At 40.3% G+C, this 21,392-nt stretch overlaps 1 protein-coding gene across 1 annotated transcript in view; it reads right to left on the bottom strand.

The window, feature by feature from the left end:
* LOC127629151 (rho GTPase-activating protein 39-like) overlaps nt 1-20,017 on the bottom strand; it is a 106,553-nt gene extending 86,536 nt beyond the window's left edge. Inside the window, exon 1 of the mRNA XM_052106239.1 lies at nt 19,928-20,017. Coding sequence (XP_051962199.1) covers nt 19,928-19,941 — 14 coding nt within the window. The 5' untranslated portion in view covers nt 19,942-20,017. The remainder of the gene's footprint in view (nt 1-19,927) is intronic.
* Nucleotides 20,018-21,392: the final 1,375 nt, after the last annotated feature.

The following is a 21,392-nucleotide window of genomic DNA, read 5'->3' as shown; positions in this document are numbered from 1 at the left end:
CCCCTTTTTGGTAATTATACAATTAGAAAAAAAATAAAAAATGATCCAATTTTGTCTTTTTTTAAATTGTTAAATGATTCATAAGAAAACGTTTGAGGAATACAAAATAAGTGTGGGCATATCTCCCATATTTGAATGAGGTAAAGGAGGTCACTATGGTCAAATGAGGTCCCGGGTCACCAAAGACCCAGGATATTCATTTAAGGGTTAAGTACATTTAAGTCCATAAGACTTGAGTGCTACATTCCACTTCTTCTTAAGTCTTCCAAAAGCTTTGCTTGAGCAAAAGACATTTATTTCATTATTAACTGCAAATCTTGCCCTCCACCGTAGCTGTCCAAACTCATTTACACACATTTAAATTTGACACATCATGAATAATTACATGAGAATGTTCAAGTTTGAATCTGCATAAGTGTGTTTTAAAAGACATGATACAGTAAAGTAAAATGATTAATACAATTATTTAATAAAACAAAATATGTTTGATACGGTTTTATATAAATTAACAGACATGTACTTGATATCGGCCATTGTGCTTTGCAGCAGAGGACAAATACAGTGCGTTGGTGCACATTTATAAATATTATAATTGCATGTGGGGGAAGTTCTATTTTACGAGCGAGTTCAAAAAGAGGCATAGTTCTTCAGTCTGTCCATCCATGACATGCAATCAAACGCCTCATTTAACACAGTCTTCATCTGATCTGAGGTTTAAAATACCTCAATGACTCTGGGAAAAGTTGGGCTGTCTGTATCCAGAGTCTAGATTAAAAGCAATGTGGTTCTTCCTCCACTAAGAAAATATTTATAGGACACTTTCTAAAATGGGTACATGCCTACACGCAGTGTAGTGTAAGCTACGGGGGAAAAAAAAACACAATGGGATCACCTCAAATTCCAGTGACTACAAGCAGAGCAGGTCAGTCCAGAAAAACACAGGATCATGCTCCACTAAACGATCTCACAGGCCTGCCCGAACAACTGCACGCTGCTTTAAACATGCTCTTTGTCTCACATTTGTGTGTGTGTTTCTCGTTACAGAGATGTGAATTACATATGGATATCTGGAAAGCGTTGGGAGGACTGATGTAAAATAAGTCAAAAAGAGAACATCAGAGTGTAATTGCAAGAAAGATTTAGTGGATCTTACATAATTTTTTGGCATTTTAAGGTGCACTCAATAATTGTTTTCCTCATGTATAAAATCATGACCACACATGTGAATAGTTCAGTCATTATAGTAACCTGATAAAAGGTCTTTTATTCTACTTCTGCATTAACTGCACTTTTATTAGGCACTTTCATTCAAGGATTAAATTAATCCTGGCTTACTGTGCATAGTGAATTTCTACAATGGCAGCGGTAACAGAAAACTATTGTGTTTGAATGATGCAGCTTCCAGGCCACTAGGAGTCACTTTATGCCAATGTAAACCACTTCGGCATACTTCAAAAGATTACTGAGTGTACCTTCAGTATAAACTAATAACTAAACCAAACATGCCATTTTTTACACACCCTCATGTCGTTCCAACCCAGTATGACTTTATTTCTTCAGTGGAACACACCACAAGAAATGTTGGGAAATGTACTGGCCACTGTTTTGTTTTTTGTTGGGGGGGTGGGGGGTTAAAACATGATTAAAATAGTCCATACCACTCGTGACCTACAGACGACTTCTGAAGTCATTATTTGAAGAAAGTTATGCTCTCTGTTGTTTGCATCCATTAAAACAAGCAAATCAATACAGTAAAATATACAACTTTTAATGATACTATATTGGGGTGCTTTTTTGTCATTGTGGAGCTTGACAACCTGGAACCACATTCACTTTCGTTATATGGAAAAGAGTAGCCAGTAGGCCTACATTTTTCAGAAATCTCTCGTCGTCTCTCTCTCTCATTTCGTCTTTGTCTATCAGTATTTTCCCATCTTATGCTGAACTTAGACCAGTTCAAACAAACTGCACGCTTGCTTGAAAACATCTATAGACAGACATGAACAAATAAATGCAAACACTTCAAGATGATGGTGACTTAGAACAGATACAATGGTGGGCGTCCTGCAATAGAATATGAAATAATGACTCAGATCCCATCAACACGGCCCCCTGAGGAAGGGCCCAATTCATCTGTTGAGCTCTCGGCTAGAGTTACAACAGAGAGCTCCACATGACACACTCTACTCACGAACATAGTAACTGATAGGATGATCTAAAACCAGACACACACCTGCTCGTCCTCCCTTCCTAATTTAAAATAACAGCCGGATTAACAATCTTATATAAAAGAAAAGAACAGGAAAATTAAACTTAAACGTGCATTAAAACGACTCCAATAGAGTTGCCGGGGTCAGCGAGGTTACCAGACATGAAAATGTATTCCAATAATTGGGGTTGTCTTGAGCTGGTTTCCAGAAGTCAAGAGGTGGGAATATCTGAGTTGAAATTCTCCACTTCCAACATCAAAGCATTCCAATCAGTCATAGATCATGGACAAATGTACACACCACGAAAGAGCAGCATGATTTAACAAGAAAATTGTGTGTGCTTATAATCATTTTGGCACAAAGTCATGGACACAAAATGTTTGTGTTCGCCATAGAATAGCAAAAAATAAGGCATCATTATATATAAAATTTTAAACTTGCCTCTCATGCCTTCTCAGAAATACGTTTTTACAAGTCAGATGTCCTTCAATTGCCATTCCAGGTGTTATTTTCAAGTTGTCTGGAACGCACCATCAGTCTTAAGGCCCGTTCACACAAAGAATAATAACTATAACTGTAATGATAACTATATTAGCATCCCCACCACACCAACGGACAGTAACATTCTACTTATTCTAAACACGTTGTTTTGCAAAGAAACTAAAAGAAAAACAGACAGATACAACTTCAAAGGAGGCAAGACGATGTTGTTGAAATTACAGCTGGATACCCGAGAAAATCTTTGGTACCAGCTTGCGTTAGCTTTTCATGATCTCATCTCCGGTAATACTGAAGAAGACTGCAGAAGAAACATTGCCGCTTCTTGAGCAGGAGTTTCCAATTCATTTGTGCGATATAATAAGTGGCGTTCCGGCACTGGAGTGTTATTTTGAGTCCACATTGTGGCTCGATCCCTTTTAAGTTGGATGTATTTTGATTAGCTGTCAAATTTCATCAATTATCATTCATTAGCTGGAAGATAATCGTCCTGAAAGTGAACAAAACGGTATAATTCCTTGGTGACGTTATCTTTGTTGTGGTGTGGACCTCTTAAGAGTTAGAATGATTTTTAAAACTTTATGGTTATAATTATAGTTATCATTCTTGGTGTGAACAGGCCTTTAGGCCATATACATGCTTCCATGTTTTTAGTTGGTAACTCAGTTTCTCATTTTCCAAAGTATGCTGTACTAGGGGAGCGCTTTCGAAAACTTGGTAGAGAATTGTTCCTCTGCGTTTTAAACTAAAAATGTATTTAACATGTGACCTCATGTTGTTCCATTAAACTTGCTTATGGAACTGGATCTGAATGGAACTGAATAATGTTCATGACATTTAGTTCCAATAATGGTTCATAAATGTCTATATTTTTCCACAGATGTGGATACAACATCGTACTAAAAATCAGCACAATACAGCACAACCAGTGTAGTCCAATTTGTGAACAAATGACTTTTTTAATTAAACAAAAGTTTGTTCAGCTAAATTTCTAGCATCATTTGTTTGCAGATGTCACTTGGTTTGATATTTTTTATCTTACGCAATGAAATTAATGCATTTTTAAGTGTGCCTTTTCCCCACAGATACACTAATTACGTGCAATTTCTGGTAGTTAAGTTTTATTTCCACCCAATTTACGAGAGAGGAGTCATGCCATTGCAATTAGCTCTGTATCGCTACTGTGGCCTCAATTGCAATTAAAGAAATTAGCGTTCCAGAGCTAGCGTCTGTGTTATCCACACTCCTTGACCATGGACAAAAGCGGCATTTGTCATAGAAACCAGCCTGGTACCCACTCACTGTTAACGAGCAGGATGCCTGATTAGGGATCTCAGGGGGAGCACGGAACAAGACTCCTGCCCTCAAGTTTAACGGGTAATTCAGGGGGCAACAGCGATCTGCATTAGCATTTCTGCAATTTTCATCCTGATGTGACATTGTAAAATATGTTTGACAGACAGTGAATTCCAAACAATATTTTTCCCACTTGAAGGGCACCACTTACATTTTCCTTGTGCACCCCAAAATGTCCTACACCCCCTTCCCAGTCTAATGAAGAGACAACCACATGCCCACCCTTATGATTAAAATGCCCCCAAAACATCAAATCTTAGTACCGGCTTTGTTAGCAATGTGTAATGTATTTTATAAATTTTTTGGGGGTGGGGCTTTTTGTCAGTTTTATTGACAAGGACAGTGAGAGAGAGAGAGGACAACAAATACTATGTCGAAGAGGGCGAAATGGGATCTGGAAATGTTGCGAGCTTGATTCAACCACACATCAGGCAGATGAGCACCACAACTTAATGTGTCAAAACCACTGATGGGCAGTAACGTGTTAGAAGTAACGCGTTACTGTAATCCGATTACTTTTTTCAAGTAACGAGTAAAGTAAGGGATTACAGTTGCAAAAACAGTAATTAGATTACAGTTACTTCCCCGTAAGCAGGCTGCATTACTGCATTACTTGACCGTGATTTTGTTTCGTGAGACTGTCTCGTGACGTGAGTCGTGACTCGTGAGTGACAATGATGACGTATGAGCGCCGCGACGTCAGTGGTAAACACTGACATGTGTAGTGTTGAACGAGACAACATGGAGCGCGGGAGAGAGCAGGACCATGCAGCGTTTAATGCTTGGAAGTACCGACATTACTTTGAGTTTGACTCGGTTAAAGGTGACAAAAACATCAGCGTCCGCTGTACACTCTGCGTGGGAAGAAAACTTTTATCTACAGCGAAAAATTCCACCTCAAATCTGAGCAAGCACCTAGCAAGCCAGCACAGGAATGTGAAACTTACTGAAAATAACCCTGAACCGCCAACTGACATGACCGCTGCGGCTACATCCAATTCCACCAGGCGAACCTCCGAGGGCCCGTCTCCTGCTAAACAGGTGAAAATAGACTTAAAAGTGACAGGACTTAGTGCCGCTGAACTGAATAATCTCGTTGCTGGCTATATTGTCGAGGACATGCTGCCAATTTCCACTGTTGACTCTGAATCGTTCCGACGCATCGTAGAAAAAATACCGACCAAAGACGGCATCAAGCTGCCGCAGAGAAAGTCATTTGCAGGATACCTTGAGAGAGAATACGACATAATGGACGCTAATTTGAAGGCTGCACTCGGAGATGTAGACTTTGTTTCCACTACTGCTGACATCTGGACGGTAAATAACAAAAGTTTTATGGGTGTAACCGTTCACTGGATTAATTCCACTTTACAGCTAACAGCCTAAATGTGGCATGCAACAGCATTTTCTGTTTTGGTAAAATTATTTTTACTCTTCTCTGCACTTTACTATTAAAAGATGTAAATGTTAATAATTTGGAATACAGTCAGGAGATACTTTCATTTTAATTATTTTATTGCTGTATTTTATTTAAATCTATTCGAATGAAGGGTTTTACAAAAAATATTTTTAGTTTATATGCTGGAATATGCAGAAATAGAAGTTAACAGAACATAAGTTCATTAAAATATGGTGGAATGTGCAGAAAATAGGTTTAAATGTTCAACAATTTTCTTCAAGTCTGAGAATGTTGCATTTAATTACATTTTTGCTTGATGTAATGTGCATAAAGTTAAAATATTGAAACTAATAAAACAAGTTTTAAAAAAAGAGAAGGTTTCATTTGATTCAATTTTAGATGATGGAATATGCAGAAAGGATAGAATAAGGCTGAAAGGTCTATTGCTTTATAGTGTATTCAGGTCGTGGATCATGTTTTTGAATTACTTTTGGCAATAAGTAATTAGTAAATTAACTGGATTACTTTCTTGGAGAAGTAATCAGTAATCAGTAACTAATGACTATTTCCAAGTAACTTGACCATCACTGGTCAAAACACACGTACTTGTTGTTAAGTCATGGCTCATAATTCCATGTCACAATATATTTTAATTGCGGTTGTTTCAGTTTTAGACAAATGTCCTTGCAAAGAAAGAGCCAAAGACTTCAAAGCAGAATGTTGGCATTTACCACCTTGAAATTCTTTTTGGTATAGCATGGTACTGTGGCCCAGATCTTTTTTTGACTTTTTAAGTCATTCTTCATCTCTCTAGTCCTCTGTTAATAACAACCAGGAAGGAAGAGGCACAGTGAGGTGGGAGGGCACAGGCCAGGCGCGTCCTTCACTCTACATCGCTGATCCCTATAGTTCATACACAGGCCGAGGTCATTGCAGACCTTTTGAATCTATGACACAATCCCTAAAGAAAACATACAAGAATAAAAGAGATATAAGAAAATGAACATTTCTCTTCACTATTCCACTGCCAATCACAACACCAGTCCATTAAATGCCTGTCAACGTTTGCCAAGGAGATATTAATTCAATAATTCTTGGTTATATTATTTGAGTGGGATGCTAGTATTGACTGTGGAAGAAAAGTCAAGAAATGTTTTTCATTGACTAGTTAAAGATGTTTTATTGCAATTGTTTGATCACAGTATGGCTCAAGCCTCAGGCAAAATGTAAATTGTAATTTTTTTACCAATGCTAAAATAATTAATAGTTTCCTAGCTTAATATGCAATAACTATAAATATGCCATTTGTGGGTTGACTTCCATTAACACTGTGGGGCTTTCAAAAAAATGGCTCTGTTTTGTTGAGAATCCCAACCAGCCCAACATAGCAACACTGGATCGACCAAAGTTTGGGGAAGGACTATCTTTTTGTCTGGCCAAAAGTAGGAAAAACAAATTAAACACTTAAACCAAAAAATTAAACACTTAAACTATTAACATGGAAAAGCTTCAAAATATGAAAGGTTACAAAAAAGCAAATCATCAAGCACATTCCTCAATCTGTTGCTTCTCAAAGTGCTTGAACACACCACCCCAAACCCACCAATTCATGCACAAACAGCTCAGGATGGCCTGGCCCACAACACTTGCAGGTCATGTCCACTCTTATCAGATAGATGAGGTACTGCATTGTGTTTGCTGGGGGCTGGCCGGGTGTTAGGGGTGGCTCAGAGGACAAGTGTGGGTGTTTTGGAGAGGCAGGGTATTCATGTGAGAGGATTCAGAAAAGTGTATTAGTACAGATGGGGGAACATTTATCTGTGTCTTTAATGATGTACCATACACTGTGTACTTGCACTATTCTCTTCGGGCATGAATACCCCTTGGAAAAGCACTTTGTGCACTTTTTCGTTAGAACAAGCACACCATTCATGTGCTCATGGTAACTAGGTCTCATCGCATTTTTCGTGTTAACATAATACTTGCAGTACAAGTAGAATAGAGCCAAAGTGTACGAAATGTGAAAGTCCTCTTGTGTTCATCAAGGAAACCCAGAGAAACACCCTCAATTTCTGCCACTCTCATTACATGAAGTTTTCCAATACAGATTTAAGAGGAATTTCAAAAGACTAAACCATGGAGATGAGCCTCCAGGGCAGGTATGTGTGCTGTCCCTCTGTTTAAATCTCCAAGCGGCAAAAGTCAAACTCATCTAAAGGAAGGAACATGTGGTAAACTTCCACTGAAAAAAGAGAAATGGTGCTACTAACTGGTTATGTGCATTATGAGCACTCTCAAAAACAGAAAGAGACCTCTGAAGGCTAAAAGGGAGAGGTGGTTTTACGCTAATATCCCTAACATTCTGTTTCTTGTGGTTATGGATGGTTACCCGGGCTGGACTGAGAAGACATATCGGCCCGTGATTTTACATGGCAACTGGTCCAAAACTTGAGCTGGGGGGTGTTCACTGTCCTTTTCTGTATATCGCAGTGCCATTTTGATGTCCGTTCTGCATAACACGCCAGCACATTTTAGATTATTGCGGCCCATTCGGACTGTTTCGCTGCGAACCGCCGGCCCGCTCGGTTCTCCCGATGGCCAGTCCGCACCTGATCGGCCCCAAAGAGCTTTGGCCCACCGGGAAAATGCCCGGTGTGCCAGATTACCAGTCCAGCCCTGATGGTTATGCACTGGAAAGTATCAAGGCAAGATCTTGAAACAGCTTAACTCACATGAAACTGTGGCTGGTGCCTCTTCATAGAGTCAAACCAACAAATTAAACCTACTCAATCTACTTTTTTATGACCTTTTATACCTGTATGTTTTATATGAATATTGCAAGCACTTGACAACAAAACTAAGACCAAACTCAACTCATCTACAACAAACAGCTGTATGTAACCTGATGTACCACCACCAGCTTAAAGACAACATGGAACATTTGCAATGCATTTATACTTCCATAATGTGATGTTTTTCCGAATAGCCTTGCGTAGTTATTCTTTTGTCAGCCAGGTATACATTTAAATAAAAGTAAAAAGGGTCAACTTTGATTTAATATTGTCTTTGATGGCCTTAAACAGGCCTGTGTTTATTAAGTTTTGAAGATGGTTTCACAAGACACTAGCTGACAAGTAAAGAAAAGCCCCACCTTGCCAGAGGGAGAGCAGGGCTAGATTTTGAGTGCTGCCGTGCTCAGTTTCCTATCATCTCAGTGGGGGTAGCAAGTTATTTTAAGACATGCCCTACTGTGCATTTAATGACTGCCACTCTAGGCTAAACGATTTTACATCAGTGGTCTTGGGTTAATATTCAGCAGATACCGACCTATACTGGGAATGCTGCTTTCAAACGTGACACAGTGAGCATTTGCGTTTCTGTTTTCAAGTTTTGTGTGAAATAAAGCCACTTTCTCAAGCCCACCTACAAAAATAACTTAGGAGCCATTGGCTCCTAAACTGAAAAATGAAGGAGCCAAATGGCTGTTTTTAGTCACCAAATCACATAATTACATTGCCGTTCAGAAACAAGATAGAAATCAGAAGACAGCTGATAAGCCATTAATCACAGGATTAATAAACAGTACATATATATAGTCATGAAAATAAGATAACATACCCTTTTGTCTCATAAATGTTCACACCTCTTTCATAATTTATACAAATATGAGATAAAAGATTATTTATTTAAAACTGCTCATCAGAATATACATTATATACAGTTGAAGTCAGAAGTTTACATACACTTTGGTTGAAGTCATTAAAACAAAATTTGTAACCACTCCACAGATTTCATATTAGCAAAATATAGTTTGGGCAAGTCATTTAGGACATCTACTTTGAGTATGACAAAAGTACTTTTTCCAACAATTGTTTACAGACAGATTGTTTTTTAATTGACTATATCACAATTTCAGAACATCAGAAGTATACATACACTAAGTTAACTGTGCCTTCAAGCAGCTTGGAAAACTCCAGAAAATTATGTAAAGCCTTTAGGCAATTAGCCAATTAGCTTCTGATAGGCTAATTGGCTAATTGGTGTCAATTGGACGTGTACCTGTTGATGTATTTTAAGGCCTACCTTCAACTCAGTGCCTCTTTGCTTGACATCATGGGAAAATCAAAAGAAATCAGCCAAGACCTCAGAAAAAAAAATTGTTGACCTCCACAAGTCTGGTTCATTCTAGAAAGCAATTTCCAAATGCCTGAAGGTACCACGTTCATCTGTACAAACAATAGTACACAAGTATAAACACCATGTGTTTGGTATGAAATGTGCAAATCAATCCCAGAACAACAGCAAAGGACCTTGTGAAGATGCTGGAAGAAACAGGTATCTATATCCACAGTTAAACAATGTCCTATATCGACATAAACTGAAAGGCTGCTAAGCAAGTAAGAAGGCGCTGCTCCAAAACTGCCAGACTACAGTTTGCAAGTGCACATGGGGACAAATATCTTACTTTTTGGAGAAATGTCCTCTGGTTTGACAAAAATGTAACTGTTTTGCCATAATGTCCATCGTTATTTTTGGAGGAAAAAGGGTGAGGCTTGCAAGCCGAAGAACACCATCACAACCGTGAAGCATGGGAGTGGCAGCATCATATTGTGGGAGTGCTTTGCTGCAGGAGGGACTGGTGCACTTCACAATTGATGGCATCATGAGGAAGGAAAATTATGGGATTATATTGAAGCAACATCTCAAGACATCAGCCAGAAAGTTAAAGCTCATCGCAAATGGATCTTCCAAATGGACATTGACTCCAAGCATACCTCCAAAGTTGTGGAAAAATTGCTTAAGGACAACAAATTCAAGGTATTGGAGTGTCCATCACAAAGCCCTGACCTCAATCCGATGGAATATTTGTACAGACCTGAAAAGGCATGTGCGTACAAGGAGGCCTAAAAACCTGACTCAGATACACCAGTTCTCTTTTGGCAATGCTACCAAATATTAAAAAAAGTGTATGTAAACTTCTGACCCACTGGGAATGTGATGAAAGAAATGAAAGCTGAAATAAATAATTCTCTCCACTATTATTATTATTTCACCTTCTTAAAATATAGTAGTGATCCTAACTGACCTAAGACAAAGAATGTTTTCAACAATTAAATGTCAGGAATTGTGAAAAACGTCTCGGGTTACATGTGTAACCCTTGTTCCCTGAAAAAAGCGGAATGAGATGCTGCGCTTTGCTAAGCGCTTTTGGGAACAATCCTGCATTGTGACCAGCTGTGAATATGTGTGTAACACGTCAATGAACATTGACCGAAATTTATAGCCACGGCTGGTGAGATCTGTAGATGCACCTGTGGCCAGGCTATAAATAGATGCATCACCAGCGTGTCGTCAGATATCTTTTTCTGAAGAGCAGTCCTGGGACGTCCCAGTTCAGCAAAGAAGCGCAGCATCGTTTTTTTTCAGGGAACAAGGGTTACACATGTAACCCGAGACGTTCTCTTTACAAAAAGCTTCACTATGATGCTGCGCTTTGCTAAGCAATTTTGGGAACGCAATACCCACGCCGCCGCACAGGGCTGTCCAGACACCTACGGTTGTGAAGTGTGCTCACAAGAATGCGAGAGGTCTCAGAAATGAGCTTGAGATGTCGACTCGAGGATGTAAGAGCCCGTAGTAGCATAAACATCTAAACCATAAAATTTGACAAATGTGTGCGGAGAGGACCAGCCTGCCGCATCACAAACTTGTTCAGACATGAGCTTGAGATGTCGACTCAAGGACGTAGGAGTCCGGAGTAGCAAAAACATCTAACCCATAAAGTTCGATGAACGTGTGCGGAGAGGACCAGCCTGCCGCATCACAAACCTGCTGCAGAGGGACCCCTCTAGCCAAGGCTTTAGAGGAGGCGACCCCTCTGGTGGAGTGAGCCCTGACACCTACTGGCGAAGCTTGACCACGCGCCTCATAGGCCAGGGCAATAGCATCCCTCACCCAATGTGACATAGTCTGCTTGGTAGCGGCCGCCCCCCTGTTGCGGCCCCCATAGCAGACAAATAATTGCCCTGACTTACGCCACTGGCTAGTGCAGTGGACATAAGTCTGAAGGGCACGCCTGGGCAGAGTCCGCGAAGTCTTTCCTGCTCCAGCGTTAAAAACGGCGGGGAGCAGAATGCTTCCAGAGTGACAGGATGTAGTGTCAAAAAAGGCACCTTAGGAAGGTAGTCAGGATGAGGATGCAGAATAGCTTTGGCCATACCTGGGGCAAATTCTAAACAAGCTGGCAAAACAGACAGAGCCTGTAGATCCCCAATCCTCTTAAGAGAGGTAATCGCCATAAGAAAGACCATCTGTCAGAAGTCTGTCAGACGCTGACTCTAGAGGTTCAAAGGGGGTCTCAACCAGACCCTCCAGGACCTCCATGAAGGAGTTCTGGTCCTAACAGGAGGCCTCAGTCGCATGGCTCCACGAATGAAGTGAGCGAGTAGAGGATGCCTCCCCAAAGGCACCCCGTCCATCAAGGCGTGGCATGCCGAAATGGCGGCCACATAAACCCTGAGAGTAGCGGGGCATATGCCTGCTGACAGTTTTTCCTGCAGGAAGTCCAGAACTGAAACAATTTGGCAGTTAACTGGATCTGCACCATGTGAACTGCACCACTTTTCGAAGACACCCCATTTATTGGTGTAGATTCTTCTGGTAGAGGGAGCCCTAGCACTAAGAATGGTCTCGATAACCTCAGGTGACAGCCATGTGTCCCTCAGTTGGTACCCTTCAGGGGCCAAACATGAAGTTTCCACAATTCGGGCCGGGGATGAAATATCGTCCCCTGTGCCTGAGACAGAAGGTCCCTCCTGTCTGGAATCGCCCAAGGCGAGCCATCGAGGAGAGATATTAACTCCGAGAACCATACCCTGTTCGGCCAGCGTGGTGCTATTGGTGAGAGGCAAGACCCTTGCTGGCGAACTCTGGCCAAGACTCCTGGGAGCAGAGAAACCGGGGAAAAATGCATACAGACGCATTCAGGGTCATGTATGCGCCATCACGTCCAGACCCGGGGGGGCTGGGTGACTCAGGGAGAAGTAGAGGAGACATAGTGCTGTTCATAGAGGCAAAGAGGTCCTCTTCTACCATGTAAAATCTTACCCAGATTTGTTCCACTACCTAGGGGTGGAGTTTCCACTCACCCGTCGGTATTTTCTGTCTGGAGAGTAAATCTGCTCCCACATACGGGCATTTAGGGATATAAACTTCCCTGAGTGATAGGGGCTTGCCCTGGCCCCAAGGAGAATCCAACGTGCCAGAAATTTAGCTGACGTGAACGTGGACCTCTTTGATGGTTTATGTAAGAGACTACCGCTGTATTGCCCACCTGCACCAAGACATGGTAGCCTCTGGAGGAAGTATTTCAGGGCCAGAAATACCGCCATCAACTCGAGACAGTTACTGTGACAACGAGCTGACGACCCTCCAATCCCCTTGAACTGGACGACCACTTAAGACCGCTACCCAGCCCGTCAGGGAGGCATCAGTCGTTAGCAGCCTGCGACGATGAGACACACCTACACCAGGGTCTGAACCACATAGCAAGGGAACGAAGCAAACCCTTATTAGCCCTAGGTGACTGGCCCTTGGATGAAATCCCCTGGCTTTTAGCCACAGCTGGAGCAGGCCCAAAGGGATCACCGTGGACGCAGACGCCATGAGACCTAGTATTTGTTGATACTGGTGAACAGTGCAACCTTGACCTAGCCTGAGTTTGCTCAGGGTGTTCTGAATGGACGTGATACGAGCGGTAGGGTTGGGCGATGTCCCCTAAATTGGCAGTTGACGATGTTGACAGTAAAACATCGCGATGGACGATGATATCATCAGTGGGGTGGGGCGGGGATTATATAATTTCATATAATTTTCAAACATTATATGAAAAATTATAATTTCGTTATTTTACTAACCCAACTAATGACTCGTCGGCGCTTTATCAGTAGGTTGCACGACACGTGAAGCATTTTTTTTTTAGCTTTCACTTAAGAAGAGTTGTGCACTTTTTATTTTAATATATCTCTTTACATAAATACTATTTTCCACTTAAAAACTATAATTTTGTTATTTTACTCACGGATGAGCAAAAGGTCGAGGCAGAAATGACCATGTACCTGCAGGAAATGGCCATTGATGGGGAACAGGACCCGCTGACTTGGTGGAAAACGAACGACAAAAGGTTTCCGTTCATGGCAAGATTAGCACGGAAATATCTGTGCATATGTGCTACCAGTACTCCATCAGAGCGGGTCTTCAGCACAGCGGGTAGTGTAGTTACTCCAATCCGCAGCTTATTAAAACCAGATAAAGTGAATATGTTGGTATTTCTGGCCAGAAACATCGAAATTTATACATGGTCTATGGTGAAAGATAGTAGACTTCTTTACTTATTTTTCGCCATCCGTTGCGGAGCTATTCGATTTTGCATATTATTTTTGAAACATTCATTTGTGTAGTTCATATGACCACTTTACAATATTTCAATAACATAATTTATTTTGTAGCCTGTGCTGAAGTTAATTGTGCTGCTAATTATAAGTGAAATGTTAATGCCGAGTTTCGGTCTGAGTGTTCCCGTTTTCTTGTTCTTTATTTGTTGTTCTTCTATGTTTTAATAAATGTGTGTTATTCATATTCACCTTGTTTCTTTCATTTGATTTGACATTGTGGATTTATGGCCAAGGAAATGTTTCTTTAAAAAGTATTAACCAGACAAAAGTTATTTGACGTTCGCTGGTCTGAGTTTATCTTAAACTGCCGCTTCAGTGTATACAAGAGCTATGTGACAATGAGCAAGATTTTCTGAGACGCTACAACTACTAATAATTAATTAATAAAGGCTATTTTCTTGTAGCCTACAACATAAAAAAATTTAATGTAAATGTACAGTGTAAGACATGTAAAAAAAGACAAGAAGCTAACAATGTCAAGATCAATATTTGTGTAGCCTACCTGACACGGTATTTTCACAGACTAACACGTCACGTCTCTGGCATATACTACAGTATTTAAAATAGCATATATGCATTAGTTATATTCTCAATTTAATTTACAGAGCAATCCCTGCAAAGTTTTTAGGTTAACTATAGAAGAGACTAGGATTAGTGAGTCACACTAGCAAGACTCGCAAAAGGGGGCGTGGCATCACGATGGTGGCTCTACATCGTGATGTTGGTCAGCCATCACAAGGCACAACCCTAACGAGCGGGAGACAACTGTGCCCGCATCTTGATCGAATTCCATATAACCCCCAGATAGGTGATTCCTCGGGTGGGAGAGAGAACGCTCTTTGACGTTGAGTCTCAGATCCGGAGAAACCAGATGAGCTAAGACAATATCCCTGTGCTGAACTGCCAGTTCTTGGAGCTGTGCTAAGATCAGCCAGTCGTCTATGTAATTCAGAATGCGGATGCCCCGGAGTCACGAAGGAGCCAGTGCTGCATCCATGCATTTTGTGAATGTGCGGGGTGATGGGGCTAGGCCGAATGGAAGAACCCGATACTGGAAGGCTTCATCCCTGAAAGCGAACCTCAGGAACTTCCTGTGCTGTGGCAGAATTCCAATATGGAAATATGCGTCCACGAGATCGATCGTGATCAGCCAATCGTAATGCTGGATCTGAGAATACAGAACTTGAACACCCTGACCGAGCGGTTCAAGCCTCAAAGATCTAAAATCAGACGCAACCCCCTTCTTGGGGACCAGGAAGTATCTGCTGTAATAGCCTGACTCTTTCTCTGGAAGGGGAACATGTTCATGGCCCCTTTGACCAAGAGATTTTGCAGCTCTTTCCACAGTAGACGTGTCTGCTCCGGTTTCACGGTAGTGGGAACCTTGTGGCTTTTCTACTCCTGGAATCTGGAGATAATCATATTCATGGCGTCTCCGAAGAGACTGGAAGGCGAAACAGGGGCATTGAGTGGGAAAACTCTAACCTTATCCTTGATGCCCAAAAAGTTAAGCCATAAATGCCTCTCTGTGCTGACTAAAGCGGACATAGACCGACCAATGGCATGGGCTGTCTGCTTGGTCGCACGGAAAGATAAATCTGTAGCCCGACGAAGTTCAGAAAAGGCTTCTTCGTTGGGCATGCACCCGCACTCAGGTCTTAATATAATTTTATATATATTTATAGGAAGAGGGAAAGGAGAAAAGGTTCACTGCGCACTGCCTAACAAATTCTAAATCCTAGCAGAGGAAAGAAAGTTTCTGACTGGCTTGTGAAACACACAGCACAGTATGCTCTGAAGAAAACGGATCTGACGACACGCTGGTGACGCGTATATTTACAGCCTGGCCACAGGTGCATCTAATGATCTCACCAGCTGAGGCTATAAATTCCGGTGACGTGTTACACACATATTCACAGCTGGTTACAATGCAGGATTGTTCCCAAAATCGCTTCATAGTGAAGCTTTTTGTAAAGGGAACTGAGTTTAAATTTATTTGACATGGTATATATATATATATATATCTATATGTTTCACAAGAACATTTGTCTTAAGATGATTATTTATATCTTCAGTTTTAGTGTCAATAGGAAAAAAACATTTTAGACTCCCAAACATTACTTTTGCAAATAGAAAATAGAATAGAAGAACAGGGTGCACTGCAAGAGATGTCATGGCTTCACAGAGCCCCCCCACTGAACATAGAGTCAGTCTGAGATTACATGAAGAGACAGAAGCAACTGAGACAGCCTAAATAAATTGGAACATCCGATCTCCCAACAATCAAAAAAACTGTGTCTAGGTGTACCTAGGAGAATGATGGGTTTTAAAAGGGAAAACTTTTTTTATGTTTACTGGACTTTGTATGATGTTAATTGATAAATGAAAACTACTTATAGCATTATTATTATGCAACCTTTGCTGACATCCTCAGCAAATTAATGAGACACCCTCATTATGCAAATTTTTCACAAGTGCCTATAACTTTTGCACAATATATCTATTCTGAATCAAAGTACTGATTTTTATAGTCCCATGTCTGCCAAACATGTTGAGTGGGCCAAACATCACCTGCAACCTGAAACTGAACTTTTTGTCAGATTTTGGAGTGAATGCACTTAGCTGCATAGAAAGTTATAGGATGCTCCCTTGATCTCTATATAGTGAATGACTTATCCTCCAGTGTGCTGTCTGTCTGCACTGGTCTCAGAACAGTTCAAGATGCAACTTAACTCCATATAAAGCCTATGAAAGCAAAGTTTTTCAGCTTTTGCATGAATCCATCGATTCTCAATGTGTAAATGCACAGTAAATATATAGGAATGCATTTACTAATGTTAATGAACAGGACCGTATTGTACAGTGATAAAAAACATTTATATAAAAAAACTGCAACAGTAAAAAACATCCATCAACTGAAGCAACTGAAAAACAGCACTAACGCAAAAACATGGGCCATTTACATTATATCCTTGCGCTAAAAAAAGCTAGGCAGTTTTTTCAAGTTTAAAAACACATGTCAAGTTCGTAGAAATATAATCTTAGGGTGTGTTCACACTTGTAGTTCGGTTCTCTTGGTCCTCTAGGTCTGGACCAAAAAAGAAAATTATGCATTTAGTCCTGGTTCACTTGACATTCACACTGGCATTTTTAACACCAAACCTAAAGATACAAAACAGAAGGCATAAGGATAACGTCACAACCTGATTGGACAGCTTTTATGACGTATATTTTGCGATGGAACTTGATGAACATCTAAAACAATGCTGGCTGCTGGGCTAAATGCTCGTGTTGGATATATGTATATTTGGTGGTATTTTTACCAGAGGAGAATAAACAAAGAGTTAATAAAATGTGCAAAGGAGTCAAAACAGCACCAGAAATTCCTCCATTGCACACACAAACAAAGATATGCTTCCAGGACGGCTGACGGCGGTTCCGACGCCTGTACCGAACTGTAATGGGCAACATAGAGAAGAACCTGGTATGCTTGAGGTCAGTATTAAAGGCAAATTACTCGGCCCGCTCGTTTGGTGCGCACCAAGGTTCAGATGGCACACACCCTTTGTCTCCATGTTGGTTTCTACTATTAGACTACTTTAGACATTATTTTAAATAAAAAGGAATGTTTTCTAATCACTTTTATATCATGATATACAATGTTATCGATCAAATTTTAATTTTATTTTTTTATATTAGGATAAACATTTTTGCATATTTCGCTTACGCCTATATGACAGTGTGACTGGAAGTGTGCAAAGATGCTAATTGTTCATCATCGATCAGCACACCTGAATTTGGAAAATCGCTTTCACACCAAAAAAATGAACTAAACTCTGACTAAATATGGACTCAGGTAAGCACCAAAAGCTCTTGTGTAAAACTATTTTTAAACGCTTATTAGATGAACAATGAGGTAAATCAAACAAAAGAGTAAGCAAATATTCAGTATTCGACTGACTTGGTCATTTAAGCACGAAATGTGTTCTTGACATTGAAAACCACACCTCTGGAAAACCCACAAATGTCCCAAAAGAGCAGTAGAAAGTGTTCTAAAGCAGAACACAGTGGGAAGAGAGCTCTTTTTCCTAAATGGGCCGACAGGAAGACTCCATAGGGAGAGGCAGCTTTGTGTTTTCGGAGATATTACTGGAGAGCAACTATAGCACAACAAGTGAATGGAGGAGACCAACATATATCATCATCCCTCACACAGTCACACACAAACCCTACACTTACATAGTTATAGCCGAGCCAAGTTTGGCTACACAAACGCACACCCACAAACTCAATTTCCATCAGACCAGGGCTACATCTATCACAATTGGTCATATCATTTCAACAATTTCTCTGCCGTTCCATATTACGTTTGAAAGCATGAAATAGCAGACAGATGCAACATTTCTTCAAAAGAATTATTTTAAACATCCAATTAATATACAATGCACATATTAGCCAATACAAAGAATAAAAAAGCCATGACCTCTTTATAGAGGCTAGAACCAGAGAGAACAGCTTGATGTATCCATCAGGGATGAGGCATTTGTTTTGGGTTCCTCAGTTGTTTACTTGCAGTGCTAAGTCAATTTGTATTTTCATCCGAGAAGATCCAAAGAAGAAACTAGTAATTAAGGCTTTACCACAGATCAATAACAGATACATTATTTTCTCAAGCAACTACAATGTGAGCTAAACCCTGCAATAGCAACATTAAGCTGATAGGGTAAGACTATTGACTTCTGCCCAACAAGTGTTTCTCGGTGAGGGGAATCATCCATCTGCTGGCAGGGTAAACAGCTGAAAACCTGGTATAGTGGTGTGTAACACGAATGAATGTATTCCGTTTCAAACAATCCTATCAAAAAACACAGCATGGCAAACCCAACAGATGCTTTGGTGAACACTGATAAGGTGATGGGCTTATAATGCTTTATATCAAATCCTAGTTTAAAGGAAAATGACACCCAAAAATCTAAATTTTGTCATTTTCTAACAAACCTCATTGGTTCTTGCATGTCTCATGAAGGGTGGTAATTCATGTCAAACTTGACATGCTTAATTTTTGAATAAGCAAAAGCTAATGAGATTTGAGAGCAGAATGCTATCCTGAGATGCGGCCACATCTGTCAAGTGAGCCTGTTTTAGCCAATATAGGCCTTTGTCACACCTGTTTTGCCATTTGTTTGATTCATACCTTATCGGATAATAACCAGTTAATACAGGCAGTTACTTGGTTAAAATATTTTGCATCTCGAGTTGTCTGACAAAAACGTGTTAGTTTTGGCACCACAAATTGAAAATAATGCAGGTGTTTCGATAAGTGTTAAAAAATGTGTGTTGCATGTTACGTTACATAGGAAAACGATAAAAGTATTGCAGACTGATGCAAAAATACGTTTGGTGTGAACGCCCCCCAACGCTTTTGTGTTCCACGGAAGAAAGAGGAACATTCAGGTTTGGAACAGCAGCAGGGTGATTAAATAATGACAGAATTAGCATTTTGACGTTTACTATCCCTTTAAACTGGAAGATTACTCGCTATGATTTAAATGGCCTTTTATTTTTGGTCCTCGCAGGCACAGTTCATGCATGAACAACTACAGTAAGTGTGCGAACTATCACATATTATCAAACTGTAAGTCTCTAGCTTCTTAAGTCCAACCAGACGCATTTTGAATATTTGAATGGTTCACAAACCCTGTCAGTGCTGTCCTGGATTCATAGGAGGTCTTCTGAGAATGGACATGGATATGTCAAACTTTGACCATGCAAACACTTCTGTGTGAACATCACTGCCCGTGCAGAGCATTTAAAACACACTTATGTATTAGCAATAATATCAAGTGATCAAGCTACGCCTGTACTTCTTTTAATCGAAAACGTCCCCGTAAAGTGACATTCAGACTCCTGCCACGATCTTCAATAAACAAACATGGATTTAATTTCAAAGTTACCTTCAAGGTTTAAAGTACTGCACTGTGCAACTGCAAAATCGAACTGACAACTCTTACCTTGTTTCAGCCATGATCCTCACATTGTGTGGAATAATGGAGGTGAAAGCAGTGAGATATATCTTCTGTCTGAACTGCACGGATCGCAGGCTCTCTGTCCCACTGGAGTTTGAGGAAGACAGTGCTGGAGTGGGCTGTTCTCCGCCCTCTGTGTAATCTGATCTCCATGCTCTCTACGGAAGGCTGGTTTTTGTGTGTGCTTAAAAATTAAGACGGAGGGGCCCCATCTGGTGGCGAGTCAGAGCAGTACAAGCTGGCCGCGTAAAAATAAATATAAATTCACACAGTCGTTCACTTTCGTGGAGAGTATCGCCATCTGCTGGTGAGTCGAGGTAAACCACCTTTTCCCTGAAGGCGAAAGTTTTCCACGATTCGGCTGCGTTCATTAGCCTCCAAGTGTTTTCACTCGCATCGGCGTATATTCTTAACAGATAATGCAATGTTTAAGGTATTACATTTGTAAAAAAAAAAAATAATAAAAATGCCGATACTTCACAGAGTCGAGATGACCGTTTTTAATGGACAGTGCCTCACCTGTATGAAAGCCCACGAGTGCAAGTTTACAAAAGAATGAAGGAATAAATGATCATTCTATTAATTTTAAAATAAAAATGTGAATAAATAAACCAATTTATAAATGGACAAATAAAGACACATTTAAATGTGAATAAATAAATAAACCAATTTATAAATGGATGAATAAATACATATTTAAATATTTTTAAGACGTACTTATTAGTGTGCTGTTTTAGTGTTAAATATAAGTCATTATTAAATGCACCTTTTACATTTCGTTCCTCCACATTCGTATTTTAAAATTGTATTCTGGGTCTTATGGATTTACAGTGCATCCGGAAAGTATTCACAGCACTTCACTTTTTCCACATTTTGTTATGTTACAGCCTTATTCCAAAATTTATTAAATTCATTATTTTCCTCAATTCTACAAACAATACCCCATAATGACAACGTGAAAGTTTGTTTGAAATCTTTACAAATTTCTTAAAAATAAAAAATGAAAAAAAAAAAAACAATCACATGTACATAAGTATTCACAGCCTTTACTCAATACTTTGTTGAAGCACCTTTGGCACCAATTACAGCCTCAAGTCTTTTGTGTATGATGCTACAAGCTTGGCACACCTATTTTTGGGCAGTTTCTCCCATTCTTCTTTGCAGGACCTCTCAAGCTCCATCAGGTTGGATGGAGAGCGTCGGTGCACAGCCATTTTCAGATCTCTCCAGAGATGTTCAATCCGGTTCAAGTCTGGGCTCTGGCTGGGCCACTCAAGGACATTCACAGAGTTGTCCCGTAGCCATTCCTTTGTTATCTTGGGTGTGTGCTTAGGGTTGTTGTCCTGTTGGAAGATGAACCTTCACCCCAGTCTGAGGTCCAGAGCGCTCTGGAGCAGGTTTTCATCAAGGATGTCTCTGTACATTGCTGCATTCATCTTTTCCTCGATCC

Source organism: Xyrauchen texanus, chromosome 35, assembly GCF_025860055.1.
Source record: "Xyrauchen texanus isolate HMW12.3.18 chromosome 35, RBS_HiC_50CHRs, whole genome shotgun sequence".
Taxonomy (NCBI): domain Eukaryota; kingdom Metazoa; phylum Chordata; class Actinopteri; order Cypriniformes; family Catostomidae; genus Xyrauchen; species Xyrauchen texanus.
The sequence above is the reverse complement of the archived record's forward strand: the minus strand, read 5'-3'. Positions and strand labels throughout refer to the sequence as shown.